Below are 20,000 nucleotides of genomic sequence, written 5' to 3'. Positions count from 1 at the left end.
TATATCAACTATACCATATAAGGTATCAAGCCTTGGAATGCCTAGTTCTGTTAACTTGATCTTGTCCGATAATTCGGTCCCATTTCGATAAAATTGGAGATTCTCATCGCTGGATAAGGTAATGCCAACAGTATCTCCGATCTGGATCAAAAAAAGAAATGTGCAGAATTGTCTCATATCATTCTAAAATGGCTATACATTTCACGTAAGAGACAGGGCTTGATTTCTCCTGTCTCATTTCTCTTTGCAATTACTGAAGGCTCTCTTAGGTCACTCGTATTTCCCTGGCTGAAGACAATATATTGTCGGGAAATAGTATTCAATTATTTCTACAGCCCTTTGTCCTTGGACAAGATTTTAACCACAATTGTCCCTCAGTCAACCCATCTGTATAATTGGGGACCTGGTAGGATAGAGGTTGCTATGTGGATGTTTTAATCGTATGCGCTTATAGAGGCTTCAATGGATTGTATGCTCCCCAGGTAGTTGAGGAAGTATAAAGGGCCGTTGTGCCGCCATTGATCCGTGCCAGGGTAATACAATGTAATTGAGAGTGCTTTGAGCTCTCAGGAGGAAAGGCGCACTATTATTATATTATTTTAGTATGAGTCAGAAAATTATGCAAATCATTGGCAAAGTGACCCTCGTTTTCTAAAACATGACCGTCCCATCCGACTCCCTCTATTCAAATATTTAAAAGAGATTGGTGACAATGCTGCCAGCGAAAGGGAAACGAACCCAAGAATCAATGATAAGGACTGGATCCCACCGCTGCCACCACATTGATAATTTTTAAGGTCTCGGTTGTTTCTCCACTACCACCACCACCACCACGACCACAGCGAATTTGTGTTTGGAACTAATTGGAGGTAAGAACTCACAAATACTAAGTGGCCAATATCGATAGTGTCGGAACTGAAGTCAACATCCACATTGAAACACATTATCACCAATACCACGTTCACCCTTCACTCATATGAGACCCATTTCTCTCCTCACACCACAACTAACAATTGAATAGACAGAGTTTCACGACGATCGAAGAGTTTGAAGTAAATTTGATGACATCAACAAAGATTTTCCCACAAACAAACACTTGGAGAAAGTTCCCAAAATGTCAGAACAAACTTGTACAGTTACAATATTTCAAAGTTAAAACAAATTACGGATGTACTATTTTATCTCCCAAAATCTTGAGTAGATTTCAAAGTAATCTATACGTATGTAGTAAAGGCAAATATATAATGTCTGACTGAATTTTTCCTCAAACACAACTTCGTATGTATGCTATCATCGTTGCACTTTTAAATCAAGTAGGGGAGGTCAAGATTACGGCATTGCAAGGACATTATATTAGCAAATAAAGAAGATAGCATGTAATACATGACTCGTTAGACTCTCTCACAGCCCTCGGAGCTTCGCAATACTGTAAACAGTCACTGTCACACGTCAACGAATGGTTATCTCTATGTGGTCGATGAGGGCGCACAGTACAAGGTTTTTCGAGTACGGTCATGGAGTACGTTATGAAGATGGTATCGGTACATACAAAATAATTCGTTTAGCGTCAATTTTACAGCAATGCGAAGCTCAGAGGGCTGAGAGAGAGTCTAATGAGTCATCAGCTAGTCAAGAATTGATGTGACCAGTGACAAGAGGCCAGTCTACTTTAAAACGAATTGTTAGGGAGTATATAATGCAGTAATAACATTTGTCAAAATTAACGAGAACTCACTGTACAATCGTCCAGATCTTCACTAAGGTAAAGTAACACTTCACCATTTCTCTGAAGAGTATTTCCAGACCACGTGATTGAAAATCCATCCATGTAATCTGTCATGGTGGCTGGAAATTCCATGCTGTCTGGGGAAGTTGACGTAAACCCAATCTCTACATTCCCAGACCAAGTATCAACCATCGATGTTAGCTGAATCCTGAAACACTCTTGTATTAACAGTGGCTGTTTAGTCATGGTCACACCATCATAGAAATTATGCTCAGCGCTGTCGAAATAGAAATGATGGTACATGCATTGTCACTCTCTTCAAAATATAATTCCTAACACCTTTATATTGTGCTGCAATGTTTGTTATCAGACATGTGATTGGACAGAAATATCTTATTGTATTTCCAGATACTTTGATCGCGTGGTTGTCATAGAAACACACATAGTCACTCAAAATAGTTTTAACTTCCGTAAGGAAATATTATGTTATAGCTTTGTCTGTCTGTCTGTCTGTCTGTCTGTCTGTCTGTCTGTCTCTGTCTGTCTGAATATTAAACACTGTTGTGTCAAATGTATTGTAAATAGATGCCTAGCTTCCTTATGAGAAAATTAAGAATTGGTTTTGATAAACATGAACATATGAAATATGAACATTAAAGATTCATTTACATACATAATTAGTTACAACAATTTAAAGGCTTGCCTTTTTACCCTTACAGGACGCATTCAGGTACTACCATAAACTTACTTTTTTCGTTTAGCCACTCTCCCAGCTTGACTTATCTCGATATTACTACCACATTTAGAATGGAATGTATAATAAGACTCTCCCTGAATAGCTTTCGATTTGAAACCATCGGTAGTATCGTCATCATCGGATGAGTCTGTCTCATCTGACAGTGTATCATCATCATCATCATCATCATCATCATCATCATCATCATCATCATCATCATCATCATCCTTGGGTTCATCATCGTGCAAAGGTACGGGGTCTAAATAATGGAAGGCAAGTGGTGAGTGTTAAGCGCTGTGCGCTGACATTGTTATGACTTTTGATGACAGAATTACGACCCCAACCTGCAACCTGACGATTCTCTATCAACCAAAGTATCCACAGTAAGGTACGTGTTAATGTACCATGTTTCGTTCAAAGCTCAATTAGTCGGCCGTGTGATATTTTTTATGTGAATAATCTATCATACACTAAAGAAATTACAACCAGATGTAAACAGAATGCCTTCTGTAACGATAAACCTCAAACCGTTTCTGCATTCATTATCACGATGAATTATCCTGCACTACCTATATATGGTATATCCAACGGATCAATTTCACTAATTATGTAAATAACTCACTAAAGTGAAAACGATGACAAACTTTTGTGAGACATACCCTTTGTTACCATCGATGTATGTACAAAATTACGTGACATTGAAGCTTACATTATTAAGATTTTGCCACATAATAAAAATAAATCACTTATGCAAATGACACATCACAGTTGAAATCTATAACACCAAACTTTATTGGACATGTGCACTCTTTTATGAACAATTTATGTTCCACATTATCTGAGGTTTGAAGCTTGTGTTCTTTAGTTATTGCCTTATAACCAAAAATCATTAATTATGCAAATAATTCATTAACATGTTAAGCCACATCAACGAGCTTTACGACATTTATTCCTTGTTAGCATCAACACATGCACCAAATACGAAGTATGAATTCTTATGATAACTAATTACCAAACTCGTTAATTATGCAAATGCAGAATTTATCCATACAACTGTTAGTGAGGGAACAAAACATTATTTATGGCCTATAGATGGGCTCGGAGGAATCAGAAATCTGAATACCCCTCTTCTGCCTTGCTCACAATTTTATAACCCCCTGTCAACCACATACATACATACATACATACATACATACATACATACATACATACATACATACATACATACATACATACATACATACATACATACATACATACATACATACATACATAGTATCCATACTTTATGTGAATCGTTTACTGAGCATTAAATAGATGAATTCTGCTATATGAAATGTTGATATGGTTTTCAAAATAAATTATTAAACTATTAGATGTTATTACAACATCTGTTGTTGAAAATGTGTCCCTACCTGGTATCATCTGTTCCTCGCAAATGCATTTCTTTGACTTTGCGTTTCCCATTATGGAAATATGTAAACTGATTGTAACGTACAATCTGTCACAGAGAGAGAGAGAGAGAGAGAGAGAGAGAGAGAGAGAGAGAGAGAGGGGGGGGGGAGAGAGATTGAAAGAGAGAGAGAGGGGGAGACAGACAGACAGACAGACAGACAGACAGACAGACAGACAGACAGACAGACAGACAGACAGACACAGAGGGAGACAGGGACAGCCAGAGGGAGACATAGACAGACATACATACGTACAGACAGACAGACAGACAGACAGACAGACAGACAGACAGACAGACAGACAGATAGATAGACACAGACACACACACACAGACAGACAGACAGACACAGTCACAGTCACAGGCGGAGACAGATACAGATACAGAGGTAGACATAGAGAGAGGGAGAGACAGAGACAGACAGACAGACAGACAGAGAGAGACATAGGGGAGGGGGAGATAGTCAGTCAGACAGACAGACATGGATAGATAGACAGACAGACAGACAGACAGACAGACAGACAGACAGACAGACAGACAGACAGACAGACAGACAGACAGACAGACAGATAGATAGATAGATAGATAGATAGATAGATAGATAGATAGATAGATAGATAGATAGATAGATAGAGATAGAGACAGTTTGTACACAGATACAGATACAGATACAGATACAGATACAGATACAGATACAGAGATACAGATACAGAGTGACAGAGAGATGAGTAAAAGTCAGAGGGAGATAGAGGGAACCAGTCATTCCAATTCATCGAAACTAACTATTCATCACTAAACGGTATTTTTTAAACAAAAACTGGAAAATACATAAAATTATATTATTTAAATTTCACCGCTGTACACACTTGAGTTCGAAACCATACGAGAGTTATTAACCCTGCACAAGTCAAACACTACATATTTTGACAGCTAAAGGTTGTGGATTTTATCACAGATCACAAGTAGTCTGGGGTTACATTGTAAATGCCACGGGTCAAGGATACTAGTACATTTCTGCTTGGCACGACGCGAAGTCATTTTTACGGCTTTCTAGTAAGGAATACACCATTTGATTTCTGGGGGGGGGGGGCTGGAGGATTTTCGAGAGAAAAAAATGTGTCAGTGCCTGCCAAAAGTAAGAAAAAATATATGTTGTGCTGCAAGTGCAGAAACTAACTATAAATGTCAAATTACCAAGTACATGTTGAATCCTGTAGCTGTACACACGTGACACAGTACATGCACGCACCCCCCCCCCACCACCACCACCACCACCACCACCACCACCACAATGGCTGCCGCTACGCTCTACGGTGAATTTTTTTATTGTTCGTGCACTGCACAAGAAACGAAATAATCGGTTTTCATTTGGTGTTTTAAGGTAGAATGGAAGCATTTAAGGTGTTCGGTGTGATTTATTTGTTGAAAAATGTTCAGCCACGAGAAATATCTCGGGTGGTGGCACAAGCCATACACACTACATACATAGGAAGAACGACGATCGCAGTGACGTTGTGCGACCAAGCGCAGACAGGTAGCACGACTGGTCGTACGACCATGTCGCAGATGTCATTTTTGAGTTTGTACGAGTCGCACATCCAAGTCGCAGATACCCATTTTAGGTACCTCATTAATGTAGTAAACAATGGGTCTCGCCTAAAGGTCTAGTCACAGCCTCGGTTTGTTACATGGTGATCTGAGTCACCGCAAAACAACGATAAGGCATTAGCCCGATTTCAAGCAAAACATAAACTGTGCACACAGGAAAGAGACTGTGTTTTTTATTCTGACCTTCCGCCTTCCTTTTCAAGACAGTTTGACCTATGTCAGTCGGAATTTCCCTTTAGCAATTACAGTCAAAACCGAGTTAATCACTTCTTCCTAGACAATTTAAACCACCAGTCTTCAATATGTAGGTTAGTTTTACAATAATGCGTATGTCTATCATATATTGAAGTGTCTGTTGAAAGTATTCTACCACCTGTCTCTATGTAAAATCTGGTTTGCAGTCAAGGAATTTTATCAATAATTGATGCAACAGCAGTTCGACAAAATTATTACTCTATTAAGAATTCGTTTCCATGCATTAGTTACAGAACACAAAATGGTTACTTATCCACTGTCCACTAAACTTTGACATAAAATCTAGAGATAAACTTTTGGGTTGCAGCGAATTAACAAAACTCCAAGTTATTTATCATACATACAGACATGGTTCTAATATGCCAACAAAGACTAGTTTCGATAAGACAGTATTCATAATTAAGAAAGTGTACATACAGTGTATATAGTAGTCTCGCTGCCAGACTCGAGACTATCGTCCCTAATCTGTTTACCGAGCGGCGCAGCCGCGAGCGGAGAGGGACCAGTCCCGACGGGACGATGGGACGATAGTCTCGAGTCTGGCAGCGAGACTATGCATATAGGTACAACAAATGATACTAGTAGTACTGATGATTTCAACTGAGTTCAACTTGAGTATTTCCTTTGTTAACTGAAATATGGTCCGGATATATAATGTAAGTCAAATGTCATGTACAATAAGAAGAAAGAAAAGGCTGAATTGAGACTAACCTTAGAGTTGTAAAACGTGTACGTAACGACAACGTAACCAATGCCTGGGAGCCAAAGGTCTTGTTTGCTGAGTCTGCGACGATTTCTAGAGTCACATATTAGTATTTGTCGAGCATTGTGGGTTGTCCACTTCCCGCCGAGGGCGCAATACTTGGTCAAACTCGAGGACATACTAATATAGGACAGGTAGAAGAACATGTATTCAAAGGTCGAATAGTAATCACATTACGTATACATTACAACCCAATCTGCTCAGCAGTTTTGGAATTAAAGATTTTGGATCAATAACACACATTTTTAGACTCGTATTACTGACGTGATCATCGCGTCTTAATCTACATACTCTAAGAACATTCCCACCAACTGTAAGACCAATCTACCCAGCAGTTTTTGACCAAACATCACATATTTTGACCCAACAAAATGCACATCTCTGATGCGATCATTTTCATTTGAACATTTTTCATCTACGCACACTAAGTCATGTCCCCACCAAATACCAAGGCAATCGGTTTGGCAGTTTTTTACTACATACATACATACATACATACATACATACATACATACATACATACATACATACATACATACATACATACATACATACATACATACACACGCACGCACGCACATCTACCTACCTACCTACCAGCCTACCTACCTACCTACATACATACATACATACATACATACATACATACATACATACATACATACATACATACATACATACATACATACATACACACGCACGCACGCACATCTACCTACCTACCTACCAGCCTACCTACCTACCTACCTACCTACATACATACATACATACATACATACATACATACATACATACATACATACACACGCACGCACGCACATCTACCTACCTACCAGCCTACCTACCTACATACATACATACATACATACATACATACATACATACATACATACATACATACATACATACATACATACATACATACATACATACATACATACATACACACGCACGCACGCACATCTACCTACCTACCTACCTACCTACCTACATACATACATACATACATACATACATACATACATACATACATACATACATACATACATACATACATACATACATACATACATACATACATACATACATACAGCAGTACGAGTTACTCTACAATAAAATGTGTCATGTGGTAAAATGTGCATATTTTTTTAATCTCCACAACAAGAAACTATACAAACGACAAAAATAAAAACATAAGGCGCTTTCATCAAATTGTTACAAAACTTGAAATAAGTGTATATGCGTGTGTGTGGGGGGTGTGTGTGTGTGTTTGATATTTGTAGATGCTGACACAACAACATTAACAATAATACTTTGCATGCATATATGCCTTATGGTCGACGTCAATGTCTCCTTCTTGAATATAAATAACTTTGTAAAATACCCGTATCGTGCTAAATCTTGTGTCTAAAATACACTGTGTATTAGTAAAATTAAAGTAGCCTCGTAAATGTTCAGAGAACTACTACTCTATTATTTAGTCATAAAATCTTAACAATTTTCAATACACGATTTCTACTGAATTGTGATTGTAAATGATAATCAGAGGGAAATAATTAACTCTCCCTTTCAGTGCAGTACTAATCCCTCTTCATCGATCGTTAATTTTATCAATAATCGATCATTATATCCCATAATTTAATGGATAGTTTTATATATAATCATTGCTCCGTGAACACCTGGTCTATTTTGGAGTTTCATTTCTTACACTTTTTGATATTTTGCCGATAAAAATGCAACAATTCAAAAACCTTATATAAAAATCATTGTTTTATAGTATTTTCACTTGTAAGAGTAAGTTTTGAACGAGATAATCAAAACTTGCAGAAATATGACTGTAACATTTATCACAGTCGCTAAGAAAATAGAAACACAAACTAAATCAGCATGTGCTTGCAGATGAACGTTTCCATAGCTACACTCATAGTTCTTTACACGGAATACTATAATCTTGATAAATTATGTTAATAACGCTTTGTCTAACAAGACAAGGTCTTAAGAATCACCATTCTAAGATCCCTACGTTATTTTCGTATGAAAGTGGCGACATGTAACACAAACGGACTAATTTTCATTGAGAACATATTGCAAAAAAATAAGTTAAATAGCCAGTCAAGTTTTAAAGTATGCATTTGTACTAAAGTTTTATCACGTGACAAAAAGTCCCCAAATTGGCAAACAAATGTCGCTCTGTTTCACCGTCAATGTGCATCAGAAGTTGTCGCTCAGTTACCCCAATAGTGCAGTGTGATACGTCACGACTCGACTCCCTAGTTCTCTGTAAAATTGTACGTCAGGCTGTAAAATTCAGGGTCTCCCGATGCTCGATGGCCATTTTTGATGCCGACATAAATTACTAATTTTAATTATTTTATTGGACTTAGTCTAGTTTTTCTACATTTGAGTTGTAGTTTTTATTAACTACAAATACATATATATATATATATATATATATATATATATATATATATATATATATATATATATATATATATATATATATATATATATATATATATGTGTGTGTGTGTGTGTGTATGTATGTATGTATATATATACACAAATACATATACATATAAGGCCTAGGCTACGAGACTTTGTGGTCAGAATAATGTTCATGATCTCAACAGTTTGAAATACATCACTGTCAACAATACAATTTACAAAAAAATGCTACACTCATAAAAGATTATTATATTAATCAAAATGGAACTGCAAATATATTTTACTCTTCATATGTACTCTATATTCCATGAAACATAATGTTTTCTACAAAATGGGCACAATTAATGACTATGGAATTGTTTTCGTGCCTTGTTATTTCAGTAGGGGTTTCCTTCCACATGCACCAGCGTGGTTGATTCAGTGGAGAACAATGAATACATCAGATTCACAAGAAAAATAAATAAAACATACAATAATTTCATTCTCTTTGAAAGCAGCGCCTAAAAATGTGACAGTCGTACTGTTTGCCCACATCATGGACATTGTCTGTGCATGTATCCATTTTACACATGTAGCCGATAAAAATCGATTGTTGACAAGAGTGATGTAGTGATAACGTAATGCCAAATATTTCTATGGTAAAGATTTGGCCGCACTAACCATGTTTCTAATTTTCTCTCTAAGTATATCATTTGGTAAAAAACCTAATCCACAGTCAGGAGCAACAATCAATCGATCAGCTGGGATATGACATAACGCTTCTTTAAGACGATCGCGTATTTCTTCTGTTGTCTCAATAGAGCTGTCTGCTATCTTTATGGCGCCAAAAATTACTTTAGATTTCTGGAAATGTTGGAGCAGACTAAGGTCGTTATGTTGATGTGCATCTTCTATGGAAACTGTTGAACAAAGAAAATTATAATAATGAGTGTGTATACAAAAGTATTAAAAACCCACCCAGTCAGTCTCGCCCATTCCCTTCTCTCACCCTGTCTGTCTCTCACTCTGCCTGTAAATCTCTCTCTCTCTCTCTCTCTCTCTCTCTCTCTCTCTCTCTCTCTCTCTCTCTCTCTCTCTCTCTCTCTCTCTCTCTCTCTCTCTCTCTCTCTTTCTCTCTCTCGCTCTCAGGAATATAAGAAGCTACAAGTTATTGCCATGAAAATTGAAAGACACACGAAACCCTAAATCCTGGTAATTTCTCAGAATTACTGGTGTATATATATATATATATATATATGTGTGTGTGTGTGTGTGTGTGTGTGTGTGTGTGTGTGTGTGTGTGTGTGTGTGTGTGTGTGTAAATACATCCAGAGATACATACTCTCATCAAAGCCAGCATCGTCCAATTTATCTGCTAATTGAAAGTAGATTTTACGGTCGGCCTTTTGGTAATCTTTCTGGTCCTGTTGTACAAAAGAAGCAATGTATTGAAGGATTGACAATACGAGATTTGGCATTATTTATGTCACAAAACTTAAAACAATTGTTTAACAGAATTGTAGCTTCAACTGCAATATTTACTTCATAATTGAACAGTATGCAGGAGACCCACAAGTTACAGTAAAATATATTTTTAACCTCGCTCCGAACAGAATTACAAGAGTTATTGTGTAGATGTATGGGCAATGTGAATCTTGTCAGAAAATGTTTGATTAGCAAATCCATCATGTGTGGAACTAAATACGTGAGAGCGGTTAATCGATGTTTGAGCCTTCCCCCCCCCCCCCTCCCCGGCGTACCTATCGACTAGTACAGTGTAGGGCTAATACCGATCACTACTACTAGCTACAATCGATCAACCATACATGCATAAACAACACCAAGTCACTTTATAGAATAGACGTTTGAGAGTCCTAAGATCTACGAGAAATACTTCAAATCTTCAAATACACTTAATTTACATATTTAGAATTATATATGCATATATTTACCAAATACATGGGGTAACCACAACAGACATGAACTGCCTTCGTCACTTCCGGTCCCACTCCTTCAAAACACTTCGATGCATGTTCTATACCATAATCCATTGCGATTTCTGGATTTCTAACCATAACTGGTTCGTCTAACTGTATGTGGCGACAACCTATTGGGTTTACGAGAGAGAAGGAAATGCTATTTTTTTGTCAGTTTAAGTATTAATATCACCATGGAGCAATGTGGGATAAAAAGAAATACATGTATTAAAGCTTGTCGCTGGTTGTAATTTTCAAATTCATCTTAATCTTGTAACTGATGATCAATTGACGGGGGATCTAGTAAAGTATCTGTATCATCAACTTCAAAATCTTAACCGGTAAGAATTACCGTTGATGGTAGTATAAAGATGTACTGTTATTACTGTAATTTATATATTTACTAATTTGTTTTAGCACCAAATAATACTTGTTGTAGAATATCCAATGAAGAAATGTAGTTTCTCTTGACGGATGCAACAAAGATTCTATTCTATTCTTAGCTATTCTATTCTATTCTATTCTATTCTATTCTATTCTATTCTAATCCGAGTTACGTACCTGCATTGACTAATCCAAGAATTTGTTTGTTCACGACTTTAACTAAATCGGAACTTAGTTCTTTACCATCTATGTAGTATTCATCTAATGGGAAAAAAGAAGAACATTATACAAATTGTATTTATAATCCTGCATATACAAAGAAATCAAGCCTGGTCGAATGACAGCGCATCGACGGAGACAACGCTGTCGCTGCCATCCGTACGGAGAACACACGTGGCGTAATTTTTCAGGATCAAACGCTGTGCACTTTGAACTTTCGAATGCATCCACGCGCTAATTAAATAATGTTTCGTATTCGCGAATTCTAGTGACATTGCATCAGTACAGTAGCTTCTATAAATTTTTTTTTTTCTACAGTTAGGATGTCACCAACGACAGTATTTCATATTTTGCGATCAGACTTATTCTCTCTCGTTTTTTCTTCTACAATTATAATACTTACTGTGTGCAGAGCCGATGATAGTCATTGGTCCTGGAATGGTGTATTTCACTGGAACACTGGACATATCCTGTTATGAATAAATGCAATCATGTCATACACAAAACCCAAGGTAAACATTTAACCGCATCCACTTCTTACCCACAGTTACTCATCAGTGTATTGGTATACCCCTTTACGCCAAAAACATTATTCTTTTCTGATATTCGAAAAGCTTACGTACTGAAAGTGGAAGAAGTAAACTAGTATTAATGTCATGTCTTTCGATTTAGGACGTCTATAGGTTTTCCATGGTCCAGTCGAATGTGAAAGGAAAGGATGGGGCGCTATAGCGTAGTACATTTTAGAATGTCACCATTGGGGGCGCTCTGTTAATCTACGCCTAGCTTCTCAACGAATCCGTCTGCTTTTAGCCTGCAGTCTACACCGTATGGATACTTAATGTGACATGAAAATATATTTTACATACCTGAGCTTCTTTCCATTCTTTTGCAGCCCAGTCACCGTCATCTTTGAGATCTGTGTGGAAAATCCAGAGATTTCTGTTCTTAACATTTGACCATTGCGGTACATTATATATATATATATATATATATATATATATATATATATATATATATATATATATATATATATATATATATATATATATATATATATATATATATATATATCAAGAACTAAACTAACATACATTAATTTTCCTTATTCATGAAGTCGATATAAATTATCATGCTTACGCACATTTTACAACAAGAATGAATTTAATTTTTTTTATAGCATTTTTATATAATACTAATAAAATTCCTGTGAATATTATCTGAAATAGACCACTCATTGTATGCAAAATGGTATTCTAATAACTATCCTTGAAATCAAAATAACGTGAAACACATCGTGAACTTGAATTACCATGACCTTACCTATTTTGCCAATGATGCGCGGGAGGTGGGCTGTGAGGGCGCCGTTCCGATATGATTTTAGGATAAGATCGTGGAAATCGAAACCTTCAAGGTGTCGACTGTATTAAGAAAAGAATAAATGTAATAATCATTATAGTTCTATATTGGGTGAAACATCATTTTTGATATAAAGACAGTGCTCTAATAAATTCAAATTTCTATTTGAATTTATTAAGGAGATAAGGACCTTATAAGATCCCCTTAGATTTCGGCAAGATAATCACAGTATGTTGTGATTGCAGCACTCTCTGAGAAAGAGAAACACGCTAGATAAGTTTAGACATTACCAAGTAAAGTTCAAGTTGAAATCGCGACTCCTCACCCGAAATGAAAGACGTAGCTTTCTCTTCTAATTTCTCCATCTGTGATTACATCAATACCGTCTTCGATCTGTTCGTCGATCACTTCCTTCATGGCAGATTTTACCTCCTTTCCGAGCTCTGCCATTAAAATAAAAGGGAGCAAGTTATACCCACGGCAGACATAAAGTAGGAATCGTTCGAGAAAAGTTTACCCTGAATCAAGGCTGAAAAGTCGACTTTCGGAAATCGTAGTTAGGACAAGACAGTGAGAATAATCAATGTTATTTCTCAGAGAGATGATTTCTCAATCCAGGCCTAGGGGGTATCGTTTCTCTATGTGTTATAAATGACAGTAATATCATTTTGTTATGCAAATTTTACAATTGAAAAGTGTTTATGTAAGTATCATCCACTTTTGTCTCTACAGAGTGGGTACATGCATCAATCTGATTAAAATCTGATGTGGTGAAAGCGGCTAGATGCCTTCATGATTTACCTCTATTTCCATCGTATTGTGTCGTTTGTTTTGTTCTGGGGGATTGCAGAACTGAACTTGAGAAGGCGATCACCAAGAACAAAACACACGATACAAAACAATGGAAATAGAGGTACATGTATATACTATATAAATTTAGAATTGTATTGATGATATATATGCTCACATTGTATATTTGCCCTCTCTCTCTCTCTCTCTCCAAAGAACAGCTCATATTTGTATTATACCCGGGTCATCGTGACTTTTGAACCTCAGACAACTTTTTTTTTTAGTGTTTTTAGTTTTTTAGAGTTTGAACCCAAAGGCCGGATATCTCTTTGTTCAGAGATTTTCCTATCTCATTATCTGGTTTGACAATATCATTTGTGCCCGAATTCTCTGAAGCCAGAGCATAATTTTCCAATGTCTCTCTGTTAAGCCCTGTCGTAAATACAAAGAGAGAGCGTCTGATGATGTGGGTACCGGGTGCAGGCGGTCGGACCCAGGGGCAAGACGCAAATGGTGGTGTGAACCATAGACCTTTGTGTAATGCAGCCTGCACTGTTATATTGATTTCTGCGTGGATATATTGATTGTCGACTTGACCTTGTGCTGGCTGCAATGTACGGCATGCAGTACACAGTGCTTCTCAAACAATAACAACATGCTAATGACGGCTATTATACGTCGATTCCGTCATATTGTTTGTCCAGACTTCTATCATGTGGACACCACAAGCCCATCATTACGTCATACTAAATTCGCCGGCGCGTGGACGTTCGCGTTCACGGACGATTCTCTCCAAGTTCAAGTTATCGCCATATATTGCCACATGTACCTCACATGACGATCATCTGCACACAAGATTACACAACCCCGGCTATCTTTCTAAGCGTTAATTCTACCTGCCGTGTCATACATCCTTCACAATCTGATTAACATCTGATGTCGTGAAAGCAACTAGATTTCTACCTCTATTGCCATTGCTTTGTGTCGTTCGTTTTATTCCGGGTGATACACATATTTTTTTTTTTTAAACATATAAATAAAGTAATGTATAATATTTGTCGTCATATCAAGAACACGTTAATCGCTGCGAGGACGAGGACCTACCTCGAGAATAAACCACAGGGTGATGTAGAAGCAATGATTCTTTCTGCAATCTAATTAGCATACAATGCCATTACTTTTACCATATCCAGCGGTTTTTGTGTGGGGTTTAAAATATTACATTGAACTGATATTTTATCGTGTACGTACGCTATCCATATTATTAACGAAAACGCTGTATCGTTCGACGGTTCACCTAGCACCTTCGACGTGCAGACCTCTGAGGTAAATATTACATACCTTCGATTGAAATTTCCTCTAATAATTCGGAAAAAGAGCTGGGTGAATAACAATTATCTGTAAACCAGTCTGGTATTTTCATATAACCTGGTTTTGGATAGCTTCCAATCGTAGTGGTTTGTAGAGGCATGTCTAGATCTGGACTTGAATAAACCGGGAGAGTTTTCAACCGTCCACGGTTGAAGGCGTAGATCTATAAAGTGTGTCACAGGCTGCGCAGATTACAAAATGCGCTCTCCTACTGTCCATCCAGCGAACAATGACTATCTCGCCGCCTGTTGTTGATAATGAACTAAGCTCCGTGGCGTATATTGTAATCGCCGAGTCAATACTTTCCTTTACATATGACACCGACATCACGTGAAGTGTAGTACAATGGTTGTGAACAGAGGGTACATTGACCACTGTCTGGATAGTAGGTGCAATATATAAAGCATAATGGCCGTTTTGAGATATTTTCTAGATATATATAGCTAGTAGTAAGTACTATACGTACTGTGCGTTGGACAAAGAATTACACCTTCCCAGTGCACTGAGTATCAGCGAGTTTATCTGCGAATTACACCGTGACGATCCGGATCATGATCCATTAACACGACCGACTCAGTTTTAGCGTTTCCTTTGTCCTGACCTTTCTCATAGTAACAGGTCGGTTACAAGACCGGCTTTTTAAAATAAACAGTGACTAATATTTTCACTTTCTATGCCGACATTTCTTTCAACAAAGCCCGTAAAGCTTAAATGTGTAAGTGCGTCAAGTCGTAGATCGACATCTTTTACGAATGATGAAAGTCACATTTCTGTGGCAGACGAAATTTTGAAGGAAAAATGGATAAGAATCACTGAACGTCGATGTATGGTTGTCCACTGCAATATATAACTGAGAAACGAAGCTGTTTTTTGCTAGAGTGTATCTGTTATAATTTAAACCCCGTCACTATCATATACCCCAACCCGTGCCTCACAATTACCTAACTCGTTCATGTCTCAGTGGAAACCTGCCAGTCCCTAAGGTAAAGCTCACGGCCACTGGCCAGCCAACACAACTTCAAATATGCTTGTACTCAGCACTGGAATTCACTCCCAACAACAATATAACTTATTTCTAATAGACACCAAATTAAAAAAAAAAACAGCTAAAAATACATCTTTTCACGGAGTAATGTTTTGTGTGTGTGTGTGTGTGTGTGTGTGTGTGTGTGTGTGTGTTTTTGTGTGTGTTTTTGTGGAATTTTTTTGTTATTTGCCAAACCTTCCTTTGTACTTAGACTTATCCGCATTTTCCAATTAGCCCCCTAGTCACTTTGTATTCACTTTCACATTTCTTGTAAATAGTAGTTTTTAGTAGTTACATTGTATTTCACTATTTCTCGTATCAAGTATTATAATTTAAGTAGTAGGTTGGATCATGGACACGACTAGGTATGCTTACCTATTTCCATGGTCCCCACCAGAGTTAATATATTTTGTTAGCATTTTTTTGCATTCACACTTTTGTCTTTTCTTTTGTTATTGTTTAACTTTAGTGAAATAAAGATTCATTCATTTATTTATTTATTTATTCATTCATTCATTCATCAGTGTTACTGCCAACAACAAAAGATATAGAGACATTCAGAGGGAGGGAAATACTATAATATATCATCAAAATTCATACCTGATGACGATGCAAACTTGTCACAGAATTTGGCGTACTTGGTAGGTTCATATTCCTCGTGACCTATCCTAAACCAATCTGGCATCTCCAGATCTTTTGGCTTTGGATAGCTGCCGATTACTGTCGTCGAAAGTGGCATGATTTCAAGGTCGTATTTCGGGGTCGCGAAATCAAGGTACGTTGACGTCTAGTTCTTCCGGGTCGAAAAATACAATTCGGCTTTGTGTATGACTTGTACTTAATATCGAAGTAAAACGTTGTTGCACAAGATGTCTGTTTGATATTTGTCAAGGCACAGTGTAATAGCCACTCCGACACGGTCAAGGTTGGATCGTCTCCCTTTCTCGTTCTTCTAGAACGCCTACTGACTGGCTAGCTCGAGATCAGTAGCACCGCCGCACTGGTACCATTCAGGAGAGCTGTTAGCCATTGATATTTGAATATGCTAATCTGATCACCTCAGTAGGTTAGTTCACGAGGAGCAGGTTAACACACTGACTGTGCATGTGATCAGCCATTCGCCCGCATTCACTGTACACAACTGATCCAATGTAAACCAGAATACATTGTAATTTGCATAAGTGAACAATATCGTTGAAATGACTGAATATAAAAATATTGATCTATTTAAACAAAAAACAGAAAACTGGGCCAACCTTATCAACGATCGGTATTCTAGGTCCTGTACGACTCGATACGATTACTACCTTGTTGGCGGTCATTCCATCATGTGATGATCGTAGTAGTCGTAACGCGTTGTATATGAATTAGACTAACAAGGGTCAAGCTGGTTGCAATCTCCTGTCTATATCTCAGACCATAATTTTCTACAGATTGGGCCAAGTGTATAATGTTGTTATGTTATTGTGGTAGCACTCACCAGTTCAAATACGTACGCGTTTAAACTTGACAGTATTGACCGGGCCAATTTCTCTTCGGAGGCGATCACACCAACATTTTGTGTAGGGTATATGGACAGTCCGGTCCGAGACATATGTTATTATAAATTCACACTCAGTTATTTTTTTACATTGGGCAACAAATAATATATATACGGACAGAAAGTATTGTCGCACCGTGTCGACAACGTAATATACTTGGGTAAACATGTTCACTGATGTATAAACACGGAATGAATGCATTTTGAATAAAGTTTGACACCTTTAACCCAATTTGTATCATTTTTCTTTTGACAAAATTGTATCCTTCGATACTATTTGAGCGTCATTTCGAATGCAGGTAACGTTCCATTGTTAAGGTATATGACGTTCCTCTCATTTGCGTATCATTTGCATACATTATCGCCTGATAATTGCTCATTTAAATACTTGATTGACAGGCTTATTTCAGCGTTTCGGCTAGTCTTGCTGCTAGACCTTCGGTCTTTCTTTCAATACTATAAGCGAACTTGGATGTTCCATCCTCGATAGCGATGTTCGGGCGTGTGTCGTATTCTATCGGAAGAACATTCGAGGTCTAGCAGATATACTACGTTTCGGCGCACTTTTCAAAAGACCGGCCCCTAAAATTTACATGTAAAGTATTTATTTACATTGGATGACCTTAGTAGGTGTCATATCTATTACGATGTCGACACGGTGCGACAATACTTTCTGTCGGTAGTGTATATATACATACATACATTGTTTTATTTATTCTACAAGTTAACCCTAGATAACTCATTTTTACATGTCAAATAAAATCTACGGTAATACTATACTGTTAATCTTTCTGATGATGAGATTGTTGATATAATACCAGTTTAATACCTCGTGACAGACACGTTATCAGATTTGAAACACACAGTTGTTTGAAAACTGCGGACAGACGACGTTGAGCCAAATAAACGTATAGTTCTGTTCTTGAAGTGATACAAATCATAACCACTATGCCGCTATTGACAACGGTTATAGGCAGCTACCCAAAACCTGAAAATCTGAAGACACCTGACTGGTTCAAAATACCACATCATGAGTATGCAGCCACTATGTATTCGGAGTTCTGTGGCAAGATGTCAGCTGAGGGTAAGTGCCATGCCCGGGGTGTAAGTGGATGTCATAATGATTCCCATGGTAATCATATGGAGTCTCTTTTCGTGATTTCGTTGATTTCAGGCAATTCACAACTTGTTAAACTTCATTAGAAGACTGGCAAAAAACTGACAGATGATTCTGGTAAAAAGGGGTCAAGACTCCAGAATAAGTTATAAGAAGGTGGGAGGTGGTCAAGGGGTCAAGGTGACACCCCAAGTGTACAGTATACTGCTTAGGGTCGGCTTTTGATTTATCATTGTTCAAGTGTACAATTCAATGCATTGAAGCCTGGAATACTATACACTGTGTTCTAAAATAGGAATCAATACATGCTGAATGTGAAGCGAGTTTTCAGTTATCGGTGCTACTAATAATACGGTCGTCAACATGTATGTGTGTGTGTGTGTGTGTGTGTGTGTGTGTGTGTGTGTGTGTGTGTGTGTGCGCGTGTGGGGGTGGGGTTATGAGGGTTCACGATTGCACACTCAATGTAGATTACTAAATGTATATATGTATTATAATTTTCATAAATTTATAGTATGTTAATAACTGTAATTATTCTTGCTCTGCTAAGTTTCGTTGTTTCAAGGTCTATCTCTAACATGATCACATGACCCCTAACCCTAACCGTACCCTGCAAACAAATGTGTCTACTTTGGCTATATGCCGTCCAGGGTCCATGCTGTAGCTATAATTGTGCTTGTATTCATGCACACTTTGAGAGCTGTGGTTGCATAATAAGTGTTCGTGCTATCTTTCCATACATGATACAAGCAGGTTTTGCGCTATCACAAACGTTTTCAGCGACCTGGCGATAATGATGATGCAATCGCAGGGACACGGTATCTTAGATTGTTGTTTTCCATGTTGAAAATGTCGATGTGATGAAAATGTGTACACTGGCTATATCTTTTCGGCTGTTAGCGAGAGAGAGAGAGAGAGAGAGAGAGAGACACTGAGAGAGAGAGAGAGAGAGAGAGAGAGAGAGAGAGAGAGAGAGAGAGAGAGAGAGAGAGAGAGAGAGAGAGAGAGAGAGAGAGAGAGAGAGTCTTAGCAACCAATAATCAGACCTTCTAGCATGTAAGCTTACAAACACTATTCCACTTCGTAATTTATCATTTTGTCTTTTAATGAAAAACAAATCTTTTGAAAAACAGTTTACAAGGTTGTTTACATTGTAATATATATCATGGCGGGTCATAAGTTCAGACCTCGGGTTTAACCAAACTTTTGAAGGTTGCGGGAAAACAACTCCAGGCGCCGATGCATCTTGATTC

At 37.6% G+C, this 20,000-nt stretch overlaps 3 protein-coding genes across 3 annotated transcripts in view; 1 reads left to right on the top strand and 2 right to left on the bottom strand.

Moving 5' to 3' along the window:
• LOC144433274 (uncharacterized) overlaps positions 1 to 3,929 on the bottom strand; it is an 8,338-nt gene extending 4,409 nt beyond the window's left edge. Inside the window, exons 1-4 of the mRNA XM_078121581.1 lie at positions 3,878 to 3,929; positions 2,475 to 2,721; positions 1,736 to 2,003; positions 1 to 141 (exon numbers count right to left, since the gene is read on the bottom strand). The exon at positions 1 to 141 is cut by the window's left edge and continues 31 nt beyond it. Of these exons, the coding sequence (XP_077977707.1) occupies positions 1 to 141; positions 1,736 to 2,003; positions 2,475 to 2,721; positions 3,878 to 3,929 (708 nt within the window). The remainder of the gene's footprint in view (positions 142 to 1,735; positions 2,004 to 2,474; positions 2,722 to 3,877) is intronic.
• A 5,690-nt stretch (positions 3,930 to 9,619) lies between these two features.
• Positions 9,620 to 16,829, bottom strand: LOC144433273 (5-methyltetrahydropteroyltriglutamate--homocysteine methyltransferase-like). The gene is made up of 9 exons (XM_078121580.1): positions 16,691 to 16,829; positions 13,229 to 13,346; positions 12,868 to 12,965; positions 12,414 to 12,463; positions 11,948 to 12,014; positions 11,503 to 11,586; positions 10,918 to 11,072; positions 10,308 to 10,389; positions 9,620 to 9,885 (listed from the first exon to the last, which is right to left on the bottom strand). Exons 1-9 carry the CDS (start codon positions 16,827 to 16,829, stop codon positions 9,620 to 9,622), a joined length of 1,059 nt encoding a protein of 352 aa, XP_077977706.1.
• Positions 16,830 to 18,578: 1,749 nt separating this feature from the next.
• The window catches only part of LOC144433271 (5-methyltetrahydropteroyltriglutamate--homocysteine methyltransferase-like), an 8,354-nt gene continuing 6,932 nt past the window's right edge, over positions 18,579 to 20,000 (top strand). The window contains exon 1 of the mRNA XM_078121579.1: positions 18,579 to 18,714. Within this exon, the coding sequence (XP_077977705.1) occupies positions 18,579 to 18,714 (136 nt within the window). The remainder of the gene's footprint in view (positions 18,715 to 20,000) is intronic.

The sequence above is a fragment of the Glandiceps talaboti genome, chromosome 3 (assembly GCF_964340395.1).
Source record: "Glandiceps talaboti chromosome 3, keGlaTala1.1, whole genome shotgun sequence".
NCBI classification, from domain to species: Eukaryota; Metazoa; Hemichordata; class Enteropneusta; family Spengelidae; genus Glandiceps; species Glandiceps talaboti.
This window is presented reverse-complemented; position numbering and strand designations above follow the sequence as displayed.

What these genes read in the sequence shown, in the direction of transcription:
- LOC144433273 (XM_078121580.1), bottom strand. Translation starts at nt 16,829, where the DNA reads ATGCCACTTTCGACGACAGTAATCGGCAGCTATCCAAAGCCAAAAGAT. An exon ending in AGCTACGTCTTTCATTTCGG is followed by an intron (nt 12,966 to 13,228) that starts GTGAGGAGTCGC and finishes TTCTTAATACAG; the next exon opens with TCGACACCTTGAAGGTTTCG. An exon ending in GTGGTTACCCCATGTATTTG is followed by an intron (nt 10,390 to 10,917) that starts GTAAATATATGC and finishes TTTGTACAACAG; the next exon opens with GACCAGAAAGATTACCAAAA.